At 40.9% G+C, this 26,905-nt stretch overlaps 1 protein-coding gene across 5 annotated transcripts in view; it reads right to left on the reverse strand.

Moving 5' to 3' along the window:
* The window catches only part of sez6b (seizure related 6 homolog b), a 904,580-nt gene that overhangs the window by 157,181 nt on the left and 720,494 nt on the right, over positions 1-26,905 (reverse strand). For all 5 annotated transcript variants that reach the window (XM_072589689.1, XM_072589687.1, XM_072589686.1 and 2 more), the window contains exons 6-7: positions 11,625-11,793; positions 9,599-9,765 (exon numbers count right to left, since the gene is read on the reverse strand). In XM_072589689.1, the coding sequence (XP_072445790.1) occupies positions 9,599-9,765; positions 11,625-11,793 (336 nt within the window). The remainder of the gene's footprint in view (positions 1-9,598; positions 9,766-11,624; positions 11,794-26,905) is intronic.

The following is a 26,905-nucleotide window of genomic DNA, read 5'->3' on the forward strand; positions in this document are numbered from 1 at the left end:
TAGATTTACAACATGAATTCAGTAATTTAAAAAGTTCCCATTTCCATTCCTGAAACGACAACTTCAGTGAAACAGAATGACAGTGTTGCCACTTTAAATCCAGAGAAACCTGTGATAGGTTCCCCTTGGGGAAGTCCGTGGAAACTTTTTAATGGATTATTTTGTTACTGACACAAAGTTCAAGATCTGAACTTTAAGCGAGCAGCTGGAAATCATTTTAAAACATTCCAATTTCTTCAGTACAGTGAGTGAATAAATGCATTTCCACTGTAGTGACCCAAATCAAATTGAACCGTCAAAAGCTCAGAAGCCTCTGTTGAGTGAAACCCGGAGAAGCTGGGTGGGTTTGGAGTTCAGTTCAGCACTTATTTTTAGCATTTCACGCATCATCCACTACAAATACACCACCACTAACCAGACTGCGATAAGGGAAGAGTAGATTTGAAGAACATCTATGTTAGGTCAACACCCCAGGACAAAACACATCATCTAAAGTATTATGAGTGATGGTGATAATTGGAACTGTTGTTGTTGAGGACCTTGTATCAGACAAATCGTTCTTAAAGGTGCAGTATAGAAATTGCATTCGCCGAATACAATCTGACCATATAACACAGTCTTAGGTGGAGAAACAGATAGCATTGCACAACGCTGCAGTGAAAACTTCTGAGATATGACCAGCTCATCACAGTGGTAGTCATGCCTAACTAGCTAGTGTAGATGGCCCCCACTATGATTGTTCAGTAAATTAATCCTTATATCAGAAAACTGCCTTCTCTTTTTAAGGACTGAAAGATCTGTTTCCATGCTGTATGACTCTGTGACCCATACAAACCCTCTGTCTTCTACCATTGATAATTAGACTGAGCACAGACAGGAGGATTGGTGGCAGAGAACATTCCCAGTCATAAGCCACCAACGGTTGGTTCTCAAACAGAGTACAATGGCTATGGGGTGGGAGGGGGGAAGTGTGGTTTGGAGATGTGGGAAAACCTGGAGCCTTGATGATGGGAGGAGTCTTACAGCATGGAAACAGACCCTTCTCTCCAACTGGATCATGTTGACTGTGTTCCCAAACTAAACTAGTTCCCACTTGCTTGCATTTGACCCACATCCCTCCAAACCTTTCCTACTCGTGTAATTTTCCAAATGGTTTTTAACCATTGGAACTGTACCTGCATCCACTACTTCCTCTGGTAGTTCATTCCACATACGAGCCACTCTCTGAGTAAAAATGTTGCCCTTCATGACGTTTTTAAATCTCCCCACCCTAAGAAAAATATCCTCCCTATTCACTTTATCTATGCCTTTCATAACTTTATAAACTTCTATAACATCATCCATCAGCCTCCTAAGTCCCAGTCCATCCAGCGGACCTTTATACCTCAAACCCTCCATTTCTAGCACAATCCTGGTAACTCTTCTCTGAACTCCATCCAATTTAAAACATCCTTCCTACAGCAGGGCAACCAGAACTCTACACAGTACTCCAGAAGAGGCCTGATCAACATCCTGTACAAAGTCAACATGATGCCCCAACTCCTATACTCAATGGTCTGAGCAATGAAGGCAAGTGTGTTAAGCACCTTCTTAACTACCTTATCGACCTGTGATGCAAATTTCAAAAAATTATGTACCTGAACCCCAATGTCTCCCTGTTCTACAACACTATCCAGGGCGTGACCATTAATTGTACAAGTCCTCCCTTTGTTTGTTTTACCAAAATGCAATATGTCATTTATTCAATTTAAACTCTATCTGCCAATCCTCAGTGTATTGACATAATTGCTCAAGATCTTTTTTGTAATGATAGATAATCTTCACTGTCCACTCTACCACAATTTTGGGTCATCGACAAACTTACTAACCATACCTCCTAAGTTCTCATTAAAATTATTTATATAAATGACAAACAAAAGCAGACACAGTATCGATCCATATGGAAAACGACTGGTCACAGAACTCCAGTCCAAAAAAAACCCTCTATCACCTCCCTCTGTCTCCTACCATCAAACCAACTGGCAAGCTCATCTTGAATCTCATGTGATTTAACTTTAATTAGTCTACCATGCAGAACCTTGTAAAGTCCATGTAAATAACATCTACTGCTCTGCCCTCATCAATCTTTTAGGTTATTCAAAAAACTCAATCAAGTTTGTGAGACATGATTTCCCTCGCACAAAATCATTCTGACTATCCCTAATCATGTCCTACCTCTCCAAGTGAATGGAAATCCTATCTTTCAGAATCACCTCCAACAACCTACCCACCACCAATGTCAGACTCTCAGTTCTACAGGTCACAGGCTTCTCTTTACAACCTTTATAGAATAAAAACACTACGTTAGTTACCCTCCAGTCCTCTAGCACCTCCCCCATGTTTATAGATGATACAAATATTTCTGCAAGGGGCCCACAATTGCTTCCCTAATTTCCCACAACATCCTGGGATATACTTGATCAGGTCCTGGAGATTTATCCACCTTCATGTTTTCAGCACTTCCTCTTCTGTAATGTGAACTGTTTTCCTCAAGTTCTCTAGCCTCCATTCCTTTATCCACAGCAAAAACTGGCCTGAAATATTCATTTAGTATCTCTCCCGTCTCCTGAGGTTCAACACATAGATGATCTCATTGATCTTTAAGAGGCCCTACTTTCTCTCTAGTTGTTCTTTTGCTCTTAAAGTACTTGCGGAATCTTTTTGGATTATTCTTAACCTTATTGGCCAAGGCCATCTCATATCCCATCTTAGCCCTCCTGATTTCCCTCTTTACAGTGCCCTACATTCTCTATACTCTTTACGGGATTCATTTGAACCCATTTGTTTATATCTAATATCTGATTCTCTATTATCCTTGACTAGACCCTCAATAATTTTATTCACCTGTTGTTCCTAACAGCTTTACTTTTCACTCTAACAAAAACATAATGAGTCTGAACTTTTTAATCACATGTTTGAAAGCCTCCCATTTATCAAATGTCCCTCTACCTGCGAACAGTTTGCTCCAATCAACTTTTGAAAGTTTTTCTCTCATACCATTACAATTTGCCTTACTCTGATTAAGAACTTTAACTTTTATGGAAGGCTTATCCTTTACTACAATTATTTTGAATCTAATAGAATTATGATCACTAATCCCAAAGTGTTCCCTTATTATCACTTCTCCTGTCTTATTTCCCAAGAGAAGGTCAAGTTTTGCTCCTTGTCTAATAGGTAATTTACATATTGATAATGAAAATTTTCTTGAACACATTTAACAATTCCCTCACCATCCAAGCCTTTAGCACTATGGCAGTCCCAGTCAATGTTTAGAAAATTAAAATCCCCTACTATTCCAACCCTATTATTCTTACATATACCTGATATATTTCCACATATTTGTTCCCCAATTACCCTCTGGTTATTAGGGGTCTTATAGTACAATCCCCTTATGGTGATCATCGCTTTCTTATTTAGAACATAGAACATAGAAGAATACAGCGCAGTACAGGCCCTTCGGTCCTCGATGTTGCGCCGATCAAAGCCCACCTAACCTACACTAACCCACTATCCTCCATATACCTATCCAATGCCCGCTTAAATACCCATAAAGAGGGAGAGTCCACTACTGCTACTGGCAGGGCATTCCATGAGCTTACGACTCGCTGAGTGAAGAACCTACCCCTAACATCAGTCCTATATCTACCCCCCCTTAATTTAAAGCTATGCCCCCTTGTAATAGTTGACTCCATACGTGGAAAAAGGTTCTCACTGTCAACCCTATCTAACCCCCTAATCATCTTGTACACCTCTATCAAGTCATCCCTAAACCTTCTTTTCTCCAATGAAAACAACCCCAAGTGCCTCAGCCTTTCCTCATACGATCTTCCTACCATACCAGGCAACATCCTGGTAAACTTCCTCTGCACCCGTTCCAGTGCCTCCACATCCTTCCTATAGTATGGCGACCAAAACTGCACACAATATTCCAGATGCGGCCGCACCAGAGTCTTATACAACTGCAGCATGACCTCAGGACTCCGGAACTCAATTCCTCTACCAATAAAAGCCAGTACGCCATATGCCTTCTTCACCGCACTATTTACCTAGGTGGCAACTTTCAGAGATCTGTGTACATGGACACCAAGATCCCTCTGCTCTTCCACACTACCAAGTATCCAACCATTAGCCCAGTACCCCATCTTTTTATTACTCTTACCAAAGTGAATCACCTCACACTAGCTACATTGAACTCCATTTGCCACCTTTCTGCCCAGCTCTGCAGCTTCTCTATATCCCGCTGTAACCTGCCACATCCTTCCTCACTGTCTACAACTCCTCCGACTTTCGTATCATCCGCAAACTTGCTCACCCAACCTTCTAACCCTTCCTCCAGGTCATTTATAAAAATGACAAACAGCAATGGTCCCAAAACATATCCTTGTGGAACACCGCTAGTGACGGCACTCCAAGATGAACCTTTGCCATCAACTACTACCCTCTGTCTTCTTTCAGCCAGCCAATTCCTAATCCAAACCTCCAACTCCCCCTCAACGCCATATCTCTGTATTTTCTGCAGTAGCCTACCATGGGGGACCTTATCAAACGCCTTACTAAAATCCATATATACCACATCTACCGCTTTCCCCTCATCTACCTCCTTAGTCACCTTCTCAAAGAATTCAATAAGGTTTGTGAGGCACGACCTGCCCTTCACAAAACCATGCTGACTATCCTTGATCACATTATTCTTATCCAGATGTGCATAAATCCTATCCCTTACAATTCTCTCTAAGACTTTGCCCACAACAGAAGTGAGACTCACTGGCCTATAGTTACTAGGATTATCCCTACTCCCCTTCTTGAACAAGGGAACCACGTTTGCTAGCCTCCAGTCCTCTGGCACTACTCCTGTAGACAAAGAGGACACAAAAATCAAGGCCAATGGCTCTGCAATCTCCTCCCTTGCTTCCCAGAGAATCCTAGGATAAATGCCATCAGGCCCAGGGGACTTATCTATTTTCACCCTTGCCAGAATTTCCAACACCTCTTCTCTACATATCTCAAAGCCATCCATTCTACTTATTCGTGCCTCAGTATTCATATCGACAACAATGTCCTGTTCCTGAGTGAATACTGACGAAAAGTATTCATTCAGTGCCTCCCCAATCTCTTCAGCCTCCACACGCAACTTCCCATTACTATCCTTGATTGGACCTATTCCTTCCCTAGTCATTCTTTTATTCCTAACATACCTATAGAAAGCCTTAGGGTTTTCCCTAATCCTACCAACTAAGGACCTTTCATGTCCCCTCCTTGCTGCTCTTAGCTCTCTCTTCAGGTCCTTCCGGGCTACCTTATAACTCTCAATCGCCCCTATTGAACCTTCACGCCTCATCTTTACAAAGGCCGCCCTCTTCCATTTAACAAGGGATTCCAACTCCTTATTAAACCACTGCTCCCTCACACGACCCTTTCCTCCCTGCCTGATAGGTACACACTTATCAAGGACACTCAATAGTTGCTCCTTGAACAAGTTCCACATATCAATTACGCTCTTGCCTTGGAATCTACTTTTCCAATCCACACATCCTAAGTCATGCCTCAACGCATCATAATTTCCCTGCCCCCAGCTATAACTCTTGCCCTGTAGTACACACTTATCCCTCTCCATCACTAGAGTAAAAATCACCGAATTGTGGTCACTGTCCCCAAAGTGCTCACCTACCTCTAGTTCTAATACCTGGCCTGGTTCGTTACCCAGAACCAAATCCAGTATGGCCTCACCTCTTGTTGGCTTATCTACATATTGTGTCAGGAAACTCTCCTGCACACATTGCACAAACACTGACCCATCTAACGAACTTGAGCTATAGCTTTCCCAATCAATATCAGGAAAGTTAAAGTCTCCCATAACAATCACCCTATTACTGTCACTTTTCTCCTGAATCATCTTCGCAATCCTTTCTTCAACGATTCTAGGACTATTAGGAGGCCTGTAAAAGACTCCTAACAGGGTGACCTCACCTCTCCTATTCCTAACCTCAACCCAAACTACCTCAGATGGCAAATCTTCGTCCATCTTCCTTTCCACCGCTGTAATACTATCTTTGACAAGCAAAGCCACACCCCCCCCTCTTTTACCCCCACCTCTGACCCTACTAAAACATTTAAACCCTGGAACCTGCAACAGCCAATCCTGTCCCTGATCTAGCCATGTCTCCGTAATAGCCACAACATTGAAGTCCCAGGTACCAACCCACGCTGCAAGTTCACCTACCTTATTTCGTATACTTCTGGCATTAAAGTATACACACTTCAAGCCACTCTTCTGTTTACAGGCACCCTCCTTTAAGATTGATGCCATATTCCTGACCTCCCTACACTCCACGTCCTGCACCCTAAAGCTACAGTCTGGGTTCCCATGTCCCTGCAGAGTTAGTTTAAACCCCCCCCAAGAGCACTAGCAAACCTCCCCCCAAGGATACTGGTGCCCCTCAGGTTCAGGTGCAGACCATCCTGTTTATAGAGGTCCCACCTTCCCCAGAAAGAACCCCAGTTATCCAAGTACCGAAATCCCTCCCTCCTGCACCATCCCTGTAGCCACGTATTTAACTGTTCTCTCTCCCTATTCCTCGACTCTCTATCATGTGGCACGGGTAACAAACCAGAGACAACAACTCTGTTCGTTCTAACTCTGAGCTTCCAACCTAGCTCCCTAAAAGCCTGTCTAACATCCTCAGCACTCCTCCTACCTATGTCATTGGTGCCAATATGGACCACGACTTCAGGCTGCTCCCCCTCCCCCTTAAGGACCCGGAAAACACGATCAGAGACATCACGTACCCTTGCACCTGGGAGGCAACATACCAAACGTGAGTCTCTCTCGTTCCCACAAAACCGCCTATCTGTGCCCCGAACTATCGAGTCCCCAATTATTATTGCTCTGCTCTTCTCCACCCTTCCCTTCTGAGTAACGGGGACAGGCTCCGTGCCAGAGGCCTGAGCCCCGTCACTTACCCCTGGTAAGTTGTCCCCCCCACAAGTATCCAAAACGGTATACTTGTTCTTGAGGGGAACGACCGCAGGGGGTCCCTGCACTGGCTGCTTCCTCCCAGTCCCCCTCACTGTCACCCATCTATCTGCCATCTTTGGAGTTACTACTTCCCTATAGCTCCGATCTATGACCCCCTCTGCCTCCCGAATGATCCGAAGTTCATCCAACTCCAGCTCCAGTTCCCTAACACGGTCTTGGAGGAGCTGGAGATGGGTGCACTTCCTGCAAGTGTAATCAGCAGGGACCCATATTTCTACCCATATTGTTTCAATGGATGATCCCTCAGGAGTATCCTCCCTAATTACAGCAGTAATGTTTTCCTTAATCAAAAACACTACACTCCCTCCTCTCTTGCCTCTCTCTCCATCTTTCCTAATGCATCTAAAACTAGGAACATTGAGCTGGCAGTCTTGTCATTCCTTCAGCCAAGTTTTAATAGCTATGGCATCCCAGTCCCATGAACCCATACATGCCCTGAGTTCATCAGCCTTACCTATAGAATCCCTTGCATTCAAAGGAATTGAAGGTCAGTGTGAAATTAGAGTCCTTCTGGAGCCTGTTGTGGTGGGACAACTGGTAATACCTTATTGTGGAAGCTATTCAAGATGGCATCTAGATCCCGGAAACAAGTACAAAGGCACTCAGACTTCTGAAACCACATAATGCTCATTATGATGGAACTATGGGTTCATGACTTTTGCAAATACTGGCTGGCAGTAAAAGTCACTGATAGGGTTTGTAGTATCAGTATCGTACCGAAAGTACCAATGCAGAGTTTTGAGTAAATCTCCCTCCAATGGGTTGGGTTTTATCATCTTTATAAAGTTGAGGCTGCTCCTTACTGTCCACACATGTGCATAATGATCAATGTCAGATCAGAAATGTGGGCTAATTGTTCACTATTCTCATTCTAAAAATGCTTGATAAAGACCTGGCAGGCATAGATGAGGATGGATCCTATTGGGTCATTCTTTGAGCAGGTTGTCGGTATCATTTGGCAGAATACCTCATCACCTGAACTTTACAATGAGCACCAAGATATTCCTTGGCTCACGGTGACCTGTGAGATCCTTCATGTATACCCGAATTCTGCGTGCCACCGCACGCTGCCCTTGAAGCAGCTGCGAGGGCAGAGGTGGGTGGTTAAGACTATCACACATCTCCTGCTGGAATGTGTCTTTATGAAGGAAGTCTGGAGAGAGATGTCTTGGTTCTTGTTGAGGTTCATCCCGTGCAGCTGCATGATACATGACCCAGTGCTCCACGGTCTGTTCCACAGAACGCACACAAACACAATCATCTACTGCACCTGGAGTACCATCAACTCAGTGAAAGACGCTCTTTGGTCTGCTTGAAATTTGCTGGTCTTCCAGAGCAAGGAGTTGATCTTGACACAGTGTTACAAACTGACATATTCCAAGATCCAGGACCATGTGCTGAGGGACGCAGTAAAACCTGGGAAAGACCACTGTCTGGTGTCTTCCTACCAAAGTTACATTGGGGTCTACATTAGAGTGGTGCTGGAAAAGCACAGCAGGTCAGGCAGCATCCGAGGAGCAGGAAAATCGACGTTTTGGGCAAAAGCCCTTCATCAGGAATAGAGGCAGGGTGCCTGCAGAGTGGAGAGATAAATGAGAGAGGGGTGGGGGTGGGGAGAAAGTAGAGATGACCTGGAGGTTGCAGTGAGAGAGAAACTCACTGAGATTCTTGTAGAGAGAGGAGGAAAACTTCTTCAAGGCAGGCATCCTCGCAAGAGGATTCGCAGTAGGGTTAAAATCAACGAGGAAAAAACAAGGATTGCAGATGCTGGAAACCCATTCAGTTATCAGACCCTCCCAGTGCCTCAAATATATGCAAATATAGTCTTGTACAAGAAAGAAAAGCCTTTGGTTTGTTTGTTGGGTAGAGTCAAACTCCAATGTTTGTTTATTTCTTCCTACTGCTCCTGTACAGAACCGAATTGCTTTAGTGACTGTACATATGAATAAAATATATTTTTGAAAATTAAAATAAGTTCATGCAGAAATATCTGAATTGATTTTACTGAGTAGTAAATCAATGCTGAACAACCTCTCTGGCCCTGAAAGATTAACTTGACAACTGTGGACTCTCATACGTTCAGAAAAATTAATGTCACAGTTTTTTTACATTTATCCTTCATTTTCCTAATTTGCTCCTTTACAACTTTAATTTCCTCCCATGTGCACATCCAAATAATTATTTTGCCTCCTATAAAATGATTTAAATATAACATCTATTTCCTGCTTTGCTGTCTGCTTGAGAATTCTTCAATCTGAGCTTCTTTCTCCCTTGCCCTACTCATAGATGCCACAGTTTCACCTGTAGAGGGAGCTAAATTCAAATAGATGCCAGGAGAGTGGAAACCCAATATTGATATACTAAATGTCTGTGGGCAACCACGTTGAGAGATGAACAATACTTTGTCACAGCAAACTTTGGGCCCTGAGCTTCCTCAGAAACAAAAATCACAAGTTTTCATTGCTTTTCTTACATTTTTCAAATAAAACTAAACAAATGATCGTCCATGTTTTGAATAATTACCTTCATATCTTAAAGCTACTCCAGTAGATATACCAGAACTGTCAGTAGTCAATTCAATGAAGAAATGCTGTGAATCACTGACAATGCCTTCGATGGGCAGATACTCCACTTCATAGGAGTCATAAACTGAAGGAGCGTCAATACTGTTCCCATTTCGAATTATGAGCCTGGCAAAGAAGAGAAACTTGAGTGCTTATTTGAAAAGTTATGTCAAGTTAAAGTTTACACAGTTGGCCAAGTAGGCATACATGCCCTCAAATCTGTTCTGCCATTCAATCCAATCATGTTTGATCTTCAGTCACTTTCCCACTTGCTCCTTAGATACTGAGGTAACCATCCTTGGAATATAGATACTAGTCCTATGGACACTATTCCAGGTGTGGCCTCCTCAAAGCTCTGTCAATTGTAGCAAGACATTTCTATTCTTGTTTTCCAATCCTTTTGCAATAAACCTCAACATGCCATTTACCTTCCCAATTGTTTGATGCACCTGAGTGTTAATTCTCAATGTTCCTTGTATGAGTACATTCCAAATGTACTCTGAATATCAAAATTTACAAGTTTTACATTATTTTTCAACAAAATCTGCATTCCTATTATTACCACCACAGTGAATAAACTCATACTTCTTCAGATTATTTTCCCGGGTTTCCCACTCAATTAACCTGCCTATATCTCCTTGCAGCCTCTCTGAATCCTCCTCCTAACTAACATTCTGAATTCCAGTCAAGATTAGAGTGGCGCTGGAAAAGCACTGCATGTTAGGCAGTATCCGAGGAGCAGGAAAATCAATGTTTTGTGCAAAACCCCTTCATCAGGAATGAAACCCTTCCTGTTGAAGGGCTTTTGCCCAAAACATCGATTTTCCAGCTCCTTGGATGCTGCCTGACCTGCTGTGCTTTTCCAGCACCACACTAATCTTGACTCAAATCTCCAGCAAATGCAGTCCTCATCTCCGTCTAACATTCTGAATTAGCCTAGAGTTATTACCTAAAGGCTCTTCATCCAAATTATTAAAATAGATTATAAACAGCGACATTATCAGCATTGATTCTCATGCTGCTCCATTACATACAGCCTGTACAAAAACACCAAAAATACATATCCCTATTCTTTCCTTCCTTATCGTTAACCAATTTTTGATCCTTGTTTATATAATCACCCAAAATCTGCAAGCATTTACTTTACATATTTGCCTTTTTGAAACATAAAAGATTCTTAGAGCTTGACAGAGTGTTTGCGGACAGGTTGTTTCCCCTTGTGGAACAGTCTAGGACTAGAGGGTATATTCTCAGATTAACAGGTCATGCAGTTAAGATGAAGATGAGAAGGAAGTTCTTCTCTCAGTGGGTACTCCAACTGAGGGATGCTTTAGTTTAGAAGGCGGTCAAGCCTGAGTCAATGAGTAAATCCAAAGTTGAGGTGGATAGATTTATAATCAGGAAGGGAATTGAAGGTTATGGGGAGGCAGGAAAGTGGGTTGAGTATTATCAGACCCACCATGATCTTCTTGAATAGTGGAGCAGACTTGATAGACTGAATGGTCTACTCTGTTCCTACATCTTATGTTCTTATTGAAGAACTAAGCATTTCTTTCAACTGTGTATCTACTTTCTTCTTGAATGCAAGTAAGGGACAACGTAAATTATTTCATTCAAGTGCTTTGATTATGCTTTCCCAGAAACTGAACATCTGGAGAATTCTTGTTGGTTGCACAGTCTGAAGGCCTATGTTTCCCCAAGCCTCAAATCTTTTCTTCCAGCCGACCAATTCAGTTGTAAGTTATCTTTGACAAGACAATTTGGAAGTTCAGAGCCCGGGAACATATAAGGTTCTTTAAAATACAGTTTTGTGCATGGCTTAACACCTAATTTGTCCACTTACTTCTTGAAAAGTGCTGCAGTCACGAGGATAGATTCCAGTCATGATTAAACTTCAGTTCACAGGATAATCCCAAATAGCCCAAGTTCATACGGCCAGAACAATGCAGCTTACAGTACAGAACAGAATAAGAAGTTACATTTACCTGTCATCGTCTTCAGCCAATGCAACTTTCTCAAAGTGCAAATGTAACTTCTGTCCTTCTGGAGCTTCAATCAACCAGTAACAGGTCAGGTTGTTGCTATAGTTACCCGGAAAGTTGGGCGACGTGATGCGGCCTACAGTTGCATTTCGAATTAATCCCCCACAGGTAGCTGTAGGAGAAAAATTGCAGTTTATTCAGCGCCCATTCCTCAGCTGAAAGAATCACAGGAAGAACATCTAAAACAATTACTTCTTGGCTCTTTGCTCCATTTGCAATGGAATGTTAACACAGCTTTAAGAAAGCTGGTGGTAAGACAGTGCTGAGTTGCACAAAAACATAAGTTGCATCTTTGGAGTTTCTTCTCAGACAATTGTGTTGTTATGGTTTCACAATGTTCGTCTAGTTACTGTTTACATAAAGTTACATTCTGTGACAGTGCTAGCATTGTCAAATACATACACGTAGATGTAAATTGGAACACCACTCATGCACACATATTATATTTATATGTAAATATTTTACAGATATTGGGCAATGCTAGAGCTGTTGTCGTATTTAACAGTTGTCTCACAGAAATGGATGTGTTACTGGAAGTCAGGCTTGGTGACACGGGTGCCTGATGATACGTGAAACATTTGTGAGATTGCAAATGCCGGGGTCACATTAATACAATAAAACAGTCTTGCTGCAGTCAGCTACTTTTTCATCAGGGGTGGATAGGTTATTTCACAACCAAGTTAATTGTCCTGCCTTCCAGTGGTTCTAGCACTGCACTGCGTTGGATCTCTATTCGTATTGAAATAACGGATGTTTCTTTGCATTTCTTGAAAAAGAATAATTAAGATTTGTACCCAAATTGATAGATTTAAACAAATTTAATCCTTATTTTAGCGAATGAGGAGATAAGGATGGAGAATAAGCTTTTTGATACTCCTTGAAAACTGTTTTTTATCATACTGTGTGGCATCTGTTCTGAAATTCATGATTCAAGTTTGAAACAATGATTAAAATTAAATTCAATGAAGAGAATTATTACAATAAATAAAAAAAAATTTAAGCACAATGGCTACCTGTACAGCAATAACAAATATAAATAATATAAAACACAGCAAATTGTCCCTCCCATCAAGTGCATTTCACATGTTTTACTAATTTAATCCATCACAGAGAGCAGACATAAGCTATTTAATAAGGTTACAGAGTTTGACAGCATTTGAGATAACACCTATCTCAACTCCTCTCCTAAAAGTAAATTGTAAATAGTACCAGATGTGCCTAGCTTTATATCCTCTGTGACATGACCTTAAATATGATTTCTACGTTTTCCTGAATACATTTATATATTTCCTCACCCGTAAGTTGAGCTGAGCTTTATCCTCAGTACTCATTCTTATGACTACTTTCTTCCATCATCACCTCATTGCCTGTTTTATTCACCACCCACTAAATATTGGAAACAACCTCATCCACAGCCTTTGTCCCCTTGGGGATAGACAACTGTGATAGTCTTCTGGGGTCAGGCTGTTTGCCTCAACCTTCCGTAAATTACAATTTGTACGCAGTGCTTTTCCTTGCAAAACATTTTTAAATGGTTTCTGCAAAGATGTTGTTTAAATGTAATTTGTTGTTGATGTATTATTTACAACAATGGAGAAAATAAACCACATTAATAACGTTATGCATTATCTAATAATACACTGCATGGTTTCTGGGCTTCAATTAATGGATTTTGTTTTCCTAATATAATCAACCACTGATTATTACGTGACAATAACTATGCATTAATTGCTTAACCTTTCATTCGAAAAACCAAGCTTGACGGGCTTGATTGGTCATCCCTATTCCATGTTTCTGATGCTCTTCTGCACGATAAGTTTGAATTAGCTTCACCTCCTGTGAGTGTCAGCCCACAAGACCAAAATGTGCTTCTAATTCCTGCAGTCTATACTCTCGATTCTGGTTTCTCATTCAGATTGTTAACTCTCATTGATCCTTTCCCTTTCAGTCACTGACTGAAACATTGAAAAAGGATTTCTGAAAGTCTATACTGCGTACATTTCTTCTATTGCATTTTCTACATCCAAGATATCTACCACTTTCTCAAAGATCTTCTGTCAAAATATGTTTCTCTTTTGAAATCCATGCCTGAACTGACACTTGAGGTGATATGGAAAGAGCTGTAAGGAGGAATGATTTTTCCTGATTATTCCAGAACATTCATTAAGGCAATATCCTCCCATGAGCAGAAATATTTTCCAAAATTTGCAAATTAAAAAAAACAAATTAGAGACTTGAAAGATGCAAAAGTTAAAACATTTGTTGATATACTTGTGGAATGAATAAATATTAAAAGATCACCCCATTAAGATTTTCAGAACTCATCAGTTCTCCTGTCAGGATGATTGTTTTAGGATCAAGTTTCTGTTCATTAATATTAGTTCGAGTCAGTGCCATCTCTGGGTAGAATTGGCTGAACTGATGGAGAAGACAAGGGATCTTTAAACATTTAGGAAGTTATGCCTGAGATCAGGTCAGGATTCAATTTGCCTGAATGAAACCTTGCCTATAAATTTCATCAGCCATCCTTTTCTCCTCCTAGCTCTTAGGGTAAAATGGTAAAACTCTGTCGGTTCAGGAAGGATCTTCAAATTGTATTCAAGTTCTTTGTTGGCTGCTTGAAAGTTCTTCACATCAAAACATATGTAATTTACCATGAAGCTGACCAATAAGCATCAAAAGACCATTTAATGGCTCAGCATCTTATTTTTAAAAACTATTTTCATTAATTTTATGTCATAAGAAATCAAAGAACGTCTGAATGCCCTTACAGAAGTTCTTATTTTTGTTGCTAAACCTGTTTCCAGCAGTATTAATAGTATGCTTAAATACATCAAACAAATACATTGTAATGCTGAAAGACATAATTAGTTATGATCATACTGCCTGGCTGTATTGGCTCACAGCAGGTTTTAAGCTTGTGATTGTGCAAGTAAATTTCAATGTAAATTTGAAGCCTAACTTAGCCAGTGTAGGATCAAGTGGATTTTGTATGACTCTGCCAAAGTTGAAACTTTGACTGAGGTCTGAATCTACAAAATGAAGCATGAGCTCTTTTGAATAGTGAGGTTTGGGCGTTGAACGTTTTTCCATCTTGGGTTGCAGCTGATGAAAGATCAGAACCGCTCAACACGACCTTTGCTGCTGTGAATTTAGTTGATGAGTGCAAGTGAGCCAGTGTTCTCACCTGGAGGTTCAATAAGCATGTGACAATTGCAGAAGACACAAGCCGGAAACACAGATGTGCCTTGGGTACCTGAGGCTTCTGTGGTGAGGTATCGGGAGAAAAGAAAATGTTTAAAATGATAAAGAAAATTTAATTGAAGGAGAAATGCCTTAATCATGAACACAGCCAACAAATTTAGTGACTTGCTGCCCTGGGATATTTTATTAACCTATTGCCTGGGAGAATATCCAGGAACAGGTGTCTTCCCAAGGAGTATGCTTCATATTTCAGTCTGGCATGTCATTGAATGAAGGTAATGCAGTTCCTCGAGGGACGATGTCATGACAGACTCTTTTACTGCACACCGCCCACTTACAGACCACACCAGCCGGGCAGCAGGTTGGCCATAGGATCCTCGACTTATCTAAGAACACAAGGAAAAGGAGGACAGGTAGGCCCATCAAGCCTGCTCCGCTTCTGCTTCCAATATGATCGTGTATGATCTTGGGCTGCAACTGACTTTCCCACCTACCTCCCCTATACCTTTTGATTCCCTGAGACTCCAGAAATCTGTTTCTCTCAGCCTGTGATGACCCACTGGAGGCAATGGGCCATAAATCAAGTTCTGCTTTTCCTGGAGTCATATCAATTAGTAAAGTTTTGCTTAAAACGTGCAGTGTACCATACTTCCAGATCAAGGTAGGTAGAAAGCATGAGCCAGGTTTCTGTACGAACCAAGATTTATTATTTATGACATGGAATTAGACTCATTACAGGGTAAACAGATATAAACCATTGGTATATAACATTACTAACTAAAACTCTAATCCTCTTGTTAACTCCCTCTTACACTCACACACATATACAGAAAATAAATTATTGGCAGAGGTACAAGAAAGTGAGTTCAGTGGTTTTTGCTTTCTGGTTCCAATGTTTAAATAATCCTCCTTCAGCGACACGTTCAGATGTGTTTCTCTGGATGTTTTAACTGGTTTGTAAGGAGTACAAAGTAACTGATCCACTTGGAAACCATCTTCGATTTGTCATTCTTTCCCTAGAGTCACTAGACTCAAAACACTGACTCTGTTTTCTCTTCAGATGGTGCCAGATCTGCTGGGTTTCTCCAGCAATTTCTGTTCTTGTGCGTTTCAGAAGAATTCAACTTTGGGTGATGCCTTGTGAGTAGAATGGACAGAATTGGTGGGTAGCAGCTGTGAGAGACTTTGGTGGATTATTAATCTGCAATTCCTTCCAAACTACCTATGGCAAGAGCAGTTTCCTGGTCGGCAAGAACCATGTTGTAGTTGCAATGCAACAGTACCCCTACTCTCATGTTAAAGACACCATACACAAATTCTTGTCATGCATTGGCATGTTCCAAGGGACAATCACACAAACACTAACAACTAACTTAAGATCCACAATTGGAAACAAAGCATGGCTCAATTATGTTTGCTAAAAACTACCTTTACTAATATGCTAGGTCTTGCTTTCTACAAACTGAAAGAATATGTCCAGTCATTGCAATTTTTCCAATGCAACACCAGCCTGGGAAATAACTGTTCACTGACGCATTCTCATTGGCAAATCTTGACTAATCAGGGTCTACCTGCCAGTCAGCATCCTTTTATCATGCAGTATAAGTTGCTGCTTAGTTTGAGCTTTGGTATTCTTATGTGTCCCCATAACATTACAAACCAGTAGGAAATAGGAACAGGAGTAAACCATTTGGCCCCTCAAGCTTACACCACCCATTTGAATAGATTATGGCTGATCTCAATGATAATGAGATAAAAAGCTTCAACAACATCATGTCTCATTTTCTCAGCAATAAGCCACTTGTGTTTTCATTCAGCATTCATACACATGGAGAGGGATTCAATTCTCTAATGCATACACTGAAAGCAATAAATGTATCTTTCAATTGAAACATGGAGCTATATTACCACTTGCTAAAGGTCAGTGTTCATGCCCCTGGCAAGTATTGATCTTGGCTCTCTCAAACACGAAGAAATCGTAACCCTATAGACTTGTACAAATATTGAAAATATTTCAGTACTGTACTTTCAATGCATCAACTGAAGGGAAGGCTACATCCCTCAAGTTGGAATCTAACAACAGAATATAAGGTGAATGTTCCCCTAGTATAAAGCTGGCTTTGCACTACGTTGGACCTGTGCACGGGCCACCAGCTTTTAAGACTGAGATGTCACAATCTAAAAGCAGAGTTGGCAGGTTTTCTAAAAGCTAGCCTTGATTCCCATTTTACTGGGTCTTCTATTTTCAGTTAATACTGTGAGAATTTCATCGAGGAGCTTAATGCGAGTCTTGCACAATCTACAAGCAGTTTACAATTCAAGCTCTCAAAGCAACTTGCTCCAGTGGCAAATTGTCTGTCTGATTCCAGCTGTTGCTGCTGAGCAAGAACAGGGGATGAACATTTAAGACTCATCAATGAAAGCTGACTACATGTGCTCACTGGCTTAATTGTAGGAATTTGTTACTCGTGCCTAGAAGCAAATTGGTGCATTTTCTAAACCTAAGAAAGCCTGTTTTCAAGGGCAAAAAGGTCATGTAAAAATGTGTCTAGACAGACAAATGCTTTGTACTGCAGTGATCAGGCCTGCCTCGGATTGAAATGCCAGCTCTGCCTTTGCTGAAAGCTCTGACTTTCTGGGTTGGAAACTTGAGGCTTCAAAGGTCACTGCAGGAGGACAAACCCAGCACAGGAAATCTGTCCATGTATTAACCTTGCATACACATAGACACAAATAATTCTTTAGAGCCAAAGGACATGCTTTAAAAAACGCAAAGATATTTTTTACCAGAATACTAATTAGATTTAAAAGCTAGAGAAAACCTTTCAGACATGACTGTATCTACAGGGAAAATCTTCAAGTTGATTTTTCAGTGTTGCTGAGGTCAGTTTTAGTTGAAAAACATTACATTGATTTCTTTTTCTCTAGGAATGGAGCAATGATTCATTAAATTTTAATCTGTGTAGCTATTTCATTGATTACGTTACATGGTTTTACATAGAGTTACTGACCTGCAGCCTGTGAATTTTGTGGTCCCAGACAGAAGAGGTCAATGCAGCTCGAGCTGAAAAGGGAAAACTTGGGGAGGAAGTGAAGTGTTGAAAATGTGTTGGTGGAAAAGCGCAGCAGGTCAGGCAGCATCCAAGGAGCAGGAGAATCGATGTTTCGGGCATGAGCCCTTCTTCAGGAATCTCCGAGGAAGTGAAGTGTCCCAATTAGGATTGAATGGAGCTACGTATGGGTAAGAATATTGTCTCACGCTCTTACTGCAGCCATAATTGAAACCAACTGTTTGCACCTTTGCCTAACTTTGACCTTGCCTCTGTTTACCTGTTGCAGAAACCCTCATCTGTTGAGTTGAGGCCCCTCTTGGTCATGGCTGACCATGGGTTGCACCCTCATCTATGCCATTGTTATCTTCAGACTTGATTGTTTCAGTGCACATCTGTCCAGGCAAACTTTCCTCTGCCTGTGAACTTCAAATCTCTGCAGCCATGTCTTAACTTTCACTAAGTTCACTTCACTCACCTTTCCAGTATTTTATAGAATCCATTCATGGGATATGGGTGTCGCTGGCTGGGCCAGCACTTATTGCCCTTGAGAAGGTAGTGGTGAGCTGCCTCATTGAATTGCTGCATTTACTGTTTTGTAGACCCATAATGCCACTACGGAGGGAATTCTCTGGTCTGTACTGATTCCTGGTCAAATGGAGACTTGATTTTAAAAATTCTCATCTTTATTTTCAAAATCTTCCATGAGGCATTTGGTATTGGTCAGAGCACTGCGTATAGGACTTAGGAAGTCATGTTGCAGCTGTACAGGACATTGGTTAGATCACTTTTGGAACATTGCATGCAATTCTGGTCTCCCTCCTATCAGAAGGATGTTGTGAAACTTGAAAGGGTTCAGAAAAAGTTTTTCAGATTGTTGCCAGGATTGGAGGATTTGAGCTATAGGGAGACGTTAAATAGGTTGGGGCTGTTTTTCCTGGAACATTGGAGGCGAGGGGTGACATTATAGAGGTTTATAAAATCATGAGGGACATGGATAGAGTAAATAGACAAGGTCTTTTCCCTGGGGTGGGGGAGTCCAGAACTAGTGGGCATAGGTTTAGAGTGAGAGGGGATAGATTTAAAAGGGACCTAAGGGCAACTTTTTCTCACAAAGGGTGGTGCATGTACAGAATGAGCTGCTGGAGGAGGTGGTGGAGGCTGGTACAATTACAATATTTAAAAGGCATCTGGATGGGTATATGAATAGGAAAGTTTAGAGGGATATGGGCCAAGTTCTGGCAAATGGGGACTAGATTATATGAGCATATCTGACCAGCATGGACAAGTTGGACCAAAGGGTCTGTTTCTGTGCTGTACAACTCTATGATTCTATGACTCCACAATTGCCTATCTTTGTAACCTCCTGGCCTACAATACTGAGCCTTCCTGACTTTAATCACCACTGTTTCATGGCCGTGTCCTCAGTTTCCTGGGCCCTAAGCTATGTAATTCCCTCCATAGATTCCTTTGCCTCTCTTCCTTCCTCCGGTTCTTCTTTCAGGGGCACCTTAATTCCAAAGAAGCATCACTTCTTATTTTCAAAAGTCAGTTGCACTCCCAAATCCCAAAGAAATGTCAAACTTTAAATTGCTTGGGAAGTTCAGTTAAGGGAAATTATACTAGCATTGAGCTTCATCATTGCGATAATAGGAATTTGGCTTAAAGAGGGACAAGTAGATATAGTGTGGCGCTGGAAAAAACACAGCAGGTCAGTCAACATCTGAGGATCAGGCGAGTCGATATTTTGGGCAGGTCAACATTCCTGAATATAGGTATTTTAGGCCGAATAAGCAAGAGGATTTTCAAAAAGTGAAGCTGCAGCATTATTAGCTAAATAATCAAGTACAGCTGTGAGGAGGGATGACATACTGAATGAAACATCTAGCCACACTGTTAGTTATGTAATATTGACCCCAAAGTCGCGGGAGACTGATAGAGGAGCAAATATGTTGGCAAATTTCTGAGTACAAAAGCAATAAATAGTTGGGGGACTTCAACCACCCTAATATCAAGATTAGATTCCCCACACTGTGGCAACTGGCCCTTCGGCCCAACAAGTCCACGCCCACCCATTTTCCTCTGACTAATGCACCAAACACTATGGGCAATTTGGCATGGCCAATTCACCTGACCTGCACATCTTCGGATTGTGGGAGGAAACCCACACAGACACAGGGAGAATGTGCAAACTCCACACAGACAGTCACCCAAGACTGAAATCAAACCTGGGACCCTGGTCCTGTGAGGCAATTGTGGTAACCACTGTGCCACTGTGCCACCCCTGAGTCACCATACTGCCCCAACTGGGATATAAACAATGAAAGGCAGACATGACGCAAAATTCTTGAACTACATTCAAAAGAACTTTTTGCAGACAGCACATAACGAGCCCAATGGAGTGCAATTTTAGATTTAGCCTTTGGAAATTTCTTACTTCAGAAAATGCAGAGGAGTGTAAAAAGTACAAGGGTGAACGGAAAATGGAAAACAGAAAATGAGGAGCAAAAGTGAAAAATATTAGCTGGAAAATCAATGAAAATCCGAAGATGTTTTAACACTACTTTGAGAGCAACAGGATGACAAAGTTAAGGGTAGGGCCTATCAGAGATGTACATGGGATCTTGTGCATAGACACAGATAATGAGGGCAGAGTTCTGACTGAGAACTTTGTCTCTATTTCCACAAAGGAATAGGATGATGCAGTCATTCTAGTTACAGAGGAGACGTGCAAAATATTAAGTACAATAAGCATAATCAGATGGAAAATGCTACAGGGATTGGTGTACTTGATGTGGACAAATCACTAAGGCCAGATGAGTTGTAAATCAGGTTGTTAGAGGAGCCAACAAGGTCATAAAAGATGCGCTGAGGATAATTTTCCAGTCCTTACTGGATACAGGTCCTGGAAGATTGGAGGTCTCTGAATGTAGGACCATTGTTGAAAAAAGGCACAAGGGATATGAATGGGACTATCTGGCGCCGCCCTTTGGGCGCTGATCATTTGGCCACACCGTTTTGGGCTCTAAACTGTTTTGCTGCTCATTACTTTGGCGCTGAGCTGTTTTGGCACCAATTCAGAATAAAAAAAAAGTCTTGTTTGGTTAAAGAAGAGAGGATGACTAACGACCCACTCATTTTGTTATCATTTTCTCATTTAACAATTGTTAATAGTCATCTACTGCCTTGATGATACTCAAGCTCTTCTGTCTTCACATTGGAAAGCTTTAATACAATTTTCTTTCTATTTTCTTGCAGAGCCCATACCAGAAATGGCTGAAAACATTCTAAGCAAGAAAGACAAATCAAAATTTCCACACGATGGTTATCTATATGTGTTTGATAAATGTAGTAAAAGTGACCCATCTTTAAAGTTTTGGAGATGTGAATTAAAGAACGGGTGCAAAGGTCGTATTCACACTAAAAACCATGAAGTAGTAAAAGAAGTGAACGGGCGAATGCAGTGAATGGTGCTTCAGCAGTAAGTGTGGAAGCTGCTACCATCAAAACAAGTGTAAAACGTAAAGCTGAGGAAACTTTTGAAGTACCGTCATCAGTTATAAATGTTTGCATTGAAAATAGTTCTCAAGCTGCTCAGGCAGCACTCCCAACTTCAGACGTTATGAAAAATATCATACCAAGAAAACAAAATCAAATCAATTCTGCTCCTCCAAATCCTGTTAGTTCAAAAGAGTTAGTGATCTGTGATGAGTACAAATTTTATGTGACGAGCAATGGTCAATATGAAGACTTTTTAATTGGCGATAGTGATCAAGAAGATGAGAGAATTTTAATTTTAGGTAGAAAGAGCTGGGTAGTAATTTTATGTGATTCGGAAGTCTGGTATGCGGATGGGACATTTAAGATGTCTCCTCCGTTATTTTCTCAGGTTTATGTTATTATGGCAAGAAAGCATGGAGGAGTTTTTTCTGTATTAAATGCATTATTACCTAATAATTATGTTGGGAGGCCAATGAGATGAGGCAAAGGGCGATGTTTGCCACCTTTTCCTACAGATATGTGGAATCTGTACAGTCGAACCATAGCTGGTGAGGTCCGAACAAACAATCACGCTGAAGCTGCACATAGAAAAATATATGCAGAATTAGGAATTAACCATCCTGTTATATGGAAATTCATCGATGGTATGAAGAGAATTCAAAAAGGGCGTGATGCGTATTACGAACAGTAGATTGCCGGGAATACTCCAAATCGAAAATGTCTGAAATACATTAGAATGCATTTTGAATATTTTACAACAGTTTGATTCATGGGAAACACTGGAATATTTGTGTGGTTTGGCCTACAATTACGAAATGCATGAAATTATTTATAATCATTTTATTTGTTGAATTATTTTAGAAGCTTTGTAAGAAACTCGTTTTTATTGCATTGCAAGAAATCAATATAAATCTTTTTTATTCATTATTTTTAACCTATTCATTACAATCTTATCAATTTATTCAAGATATGACAAAGGCGCCAAAACAACTCGGCGCCAAAGTAAAGAGCGCCAAAACAAGTTAGAGCCAAAATGGCGGTGCCAAATGATCGGCGCCTAAAGGGCGGCGCCAAAACGTACCCGACCCCAAGGGATAGCCAATTACTTATAAGACTGGTTAGTCTGATTTTAATGACTAGAAACAATACTGAGAGTTGGAATAAACTCTTACTTAAGAAGACATGGATTAATTGGTTAAAAATCACACAACATCAGGTTATAGTCCAACAGGTTTAATTGAAAGCACCTGTTGGACTATAATCTGGTGTTGTGTGATTTTTAACTTTGTACACCCCAGTCCGACACCAGCATCTCCAAATCATGAATTAATTGGGGATAGTCAGCATGTTTTTGTTAAGGGAAGGTCACGTCTTGCTACCTGCATTGACTTTCTGAAGAACTAATAAGTGCTATCTGTTTAGGGTAATGCAATAGATGCTGTCTGCATCTTTAATAAGGCATTTGACAAGGTTTACATGAAAGGATGGCCAGAAAGGTTTAAGCCCATGAAGAATGCAGTGTCTTGGATCCAAAACTGGCTCAGAGTCGCAAAATAAAGAATAAAGGTCAACAAATGCTTTTGTGAATGAAAAGTGGATTCCAAAGATGTTCCACTGGGCTCAGTTTGGGTCTCATGCCTTTATAACACATACTAATGATTTAGAATCAAACATGGGAGGCATTATTCGAAAATGAGCAAATTACGCAAAAATTGGCCAGGTTAATTAATAGAGAAGAGAATGGTTGTTGACCGCAGGAAGTTAACAAGAGCTTGTCGGTTGCAGAGTTTCTTTTTCTGGCTGGTACCTGAATTTGTAGTGTCTTTGTGGTTACCATAGAGAGCATCTTGTTGCTGCAGATGGGGGTGTCCTGCCCTACATTCTCTGTTATGGAGCAAGGTGGGTAGTGCTAAGGTCACTTGACTAGTAAATCCGAGCCCCACGGGGAGAAAATGAGCTGGAATCTCCACAGGACAGATGGTCAAATTAATATTAGTGTTAGAATTGAAATCTGGAATTAAAAACTAGTCTGATATCAACCATGGTGATATTGTTGATAATTGCAAAACCCCATCTGGCTCACTAAATGTCTTTTAGAGAAAGAAAACTGTCATCCTTACTTTGTCTGACCTATATGTAACCTAGACGGCATTGTGGTTGACTCTGTTGTACTGAAAGCCTAAAGAAAGATAAAATATTGGATGGACAAACCAGCATTGCCAGTGAGAATCTCAGTTCTATCAATCCACCCAACTAACATTTGGGAGCTTGTGTCAATACTGGGAGTGGTGTGCTACACACTAATCAATTATCAACCTGGCATAGTCAGACTCAGGGAATCATACATTGCTGACAGTGTACTAGACATTACTGTCCCATACCTATGTCCTGTCCTACCAGCAAGACACACTACAAGAGGTGATGTCAGGTTAGCGATGTGCGGTCGGGAAGAGAATTGCACATGGAGTCCTCAGCAATAACTTCAGCCTCATTAAGTGAAACATGGGCAAGGCAACGCCATACCCACCTGGCTGATGAATCAGTACTCCTCCACCTTGAACCACAATTAGAGGAAGTACTGAGGGTGGTAATGGCACAGAATATATTCTGTATGGGGAATTGAATGTCCATCACCAACAATGGCTTAGCAGCACCACAACTGATTGAGCTGGGTGAGTCCTATAGGACATAGCTGCTAGTCTCCGTCTGTGGCCAGGTGGTGAGGGAACTGACAGGAGGAAAATACTTACTTGACCTTGTTCTCACCAATTTGCCTTTCACAAATTCTCCATGACAGCACTGTAGAGGAGACCACCACACAGTCGTTGTGGAGATGAACTTCCATACTCACACTGAGGGTACCCACCATCATGTTGTACTGTTTTTGAAAATGGAAAATACTTTCCAGTGATCACCATAGGGCTCAGTTTTGGGCTGCTTGATGTCTGTGGCATGTATTGAGGACTTAAACTTAAATGTGGGAGGCATTATCAGGAATTTTGCAGACAACTCACAAATTGGTCAAGAGGTGTTAGTAAGGAGGATGGCTGGTGGACTGCAGGAAGATGTCAATGCTTTTGTTTTGAGTGGAAAGAGAAGTGGCAAATGGAATCCAAAAGAAGAAGTGGAGGTGATGCATTTAGGGAAGTCAAAAAAAGCAAAAGGAAACCAATAAACAGGAGAATATTAAGAGAGGTGGAGGAAGTGAGAGACCTTGGAGTGCATGTTCATAAGAACCTGAAAGTGGCAGGACAGGTGGTAAAGAAAGCATATGGGATGTTTTCCTTATTGGGCAAAGTATTGAACACTAACATGTAATCTTGGAATTATGGAAGATATTGGTTAGCCAGCTGGAGTTTTGTGAATAGTTCTGGTTACCAAACTACAGGAAGGACATAACTGCTCGAGAGAAAAGACAAAGGAGATTAACAAGAATGCTGCAGGACTTGAAAATTACACCTATGAGGCAAGGTTGGAAAGGTCAGCATTGTTTTCCTTAGAACAGAAGAGGCCGAGGGTTGATTTAATTGAGACATAACTATAGATGGGCAATAATGCTGACCAACCAGTGACACCCATATCCCTCAAAACAATAAAATAAAAAAGGCCTTAGATTGAATAGAGAAGGAAGACCTGGTTTCTTCTAGGAAAAGGTCAATTGCCAGGTCAGACAGATCAGAAGGAACATGAGAAAAGCACTCAAAGAGTGGTGGGTGTGTGGAATTTGTTGCTCCGTTTGGTGACTGGGGTGAAAACCCTCATCTCATTTAAAAGGAACCTGGGTCAGCACCTGAAGGCTTGTAATCAACAGGGTTACACATAAGGTATTGGAAAGTGGGATTAGAAAGGATGGCTAGTTTGTTCAGCCAATGCAGACACAATGGGCTGAATGGATAATTTCTGTGCCATACTTTTCTATGCTTCTATGGTTCAACTAGTTTTATCACTTGCAATCATCTTTGGGTAGATTTCTCATTGTAATTCCTCTTAAATGTCCAGATAAAACACACCAAGAGAGTGTTATTCTGATAATATTGCTTACTTAAATATTACAGAAAGGATGAGTTTTATCTGTTACTGAGATGACAGTTTATGAAGCTGGGAATGAATCATTCATCCAAAGGAAATGCTGAATTTTAATTTTAATTCATCAAACAGTATCCTACCATACCTCCCAGTGGTCCTGCTCAAATGGGCTAGGAGAAAGGGAATTGACAAGACATAATTAAATGAAGTCAGCAATAATAAAACTTTTCTGTCCCCTGTGGTATAAAACCTGTCAAGAGCAAAGTGCCTATTCACTTTGGCTTTGAGTAAAGTAGGATGTAGAACCCATTCCCAGAGACTCCAGAAGTATCAAACACAGCTTATTCTATTTGATAGAATACTGATGCCATCACATCCAATATCTGAGAATGTACGTTTAAAATATATTGAAAGAATCATCAGAAATCATTACCAGTTAGTCCATTCTATTACTGTTAGTGATAATGTTCCATCTGTATCACATTAGTTTTAGTTTAGAAATCCGTGTACACATATGTATAAATGTTTTATATAAATATGAATTATACAAAATTGATTTCTGTTGATGAAAAATGGATTTTTTTCCCATTTTGACCTCAGGGATAGTATAAAATTCTCTTAGGTTCGGAACTGCATGGTCGGTGAGACTGTAAAACTCACCATACTTTGGCTCAAAAACTCATTTTAACGTGAACTTCAGAGCAGTACCTTCTGTTGCATCAGTTGTGAATGATTCCACTTTCAACATGATTATAGCTGCCTGGGCATATTGCTCATTTATGTCAAGCTGTGGATTGCTGTGGGCCTGCAGTTATATTGATCAGGGTCGAGTATTCTTAGAACTGACAGATTAGTCCAAACTGGATTCAGACACATACGCCAGAGATGACAGGACTGGCTGTGTGTTCACTGCAGAAATACTTTGTAATACAGATTGCAGGAGGTGGTAGAATTGAGGCAATTGCTTTGGAAAGTTTTTCTTGGGAATTACCCTCTGGGCAATTAGGGATTTATTGCCCATCCCTAATTGCCCAGAGGGTACTTAAGAGTCAACTACATTGCTAGACTCACATGTAGACCCCATGTGGTAAGAACTGCAGTTTCCTTTCCTATAGGACCTTCATGAAGCAGATTGACAATTGGCAAAGACATAGTCACTGTTCGACTCTTAATTCCAGATTATTTATATTGAATTCAAATTCCACCATCTGCAATGGTGGGATTCAAACCCAATTCCCCAGGGCATTACATGGGTCTCTGGATTAATAGCCTAGTGACAATATCACTAAGCCATCACCTCCCCATAGTCAGCAGAAATGAAGCAAAGATACTAAGGAGGCCTATGGCTCCGCTATGCATTTATGTATTGCAAAGATAGCGAGTTAGTAATAGAGTCAGAGGGATTTTACAGCATGGAAAAAGATCCTTCACCCCATCTTGTCT

The sequence above is a fragment of the Chiloscyllium punctatum genome, chromosome 19 (assembly GCF_047496795.1).
Source record: "Chiloscyllium punctatum isolate Juve2018m chromosome 19, sChiPun1.3, whole genome shotgun sequence".
NCBI classification, from domain to species: Eukaryota; Metazoa; Chordata; class Chondrichthyes; order Orectolobiformes; family Hemiscylliidae; genus Chiloscyllium; species Chiloscyllium punctatum.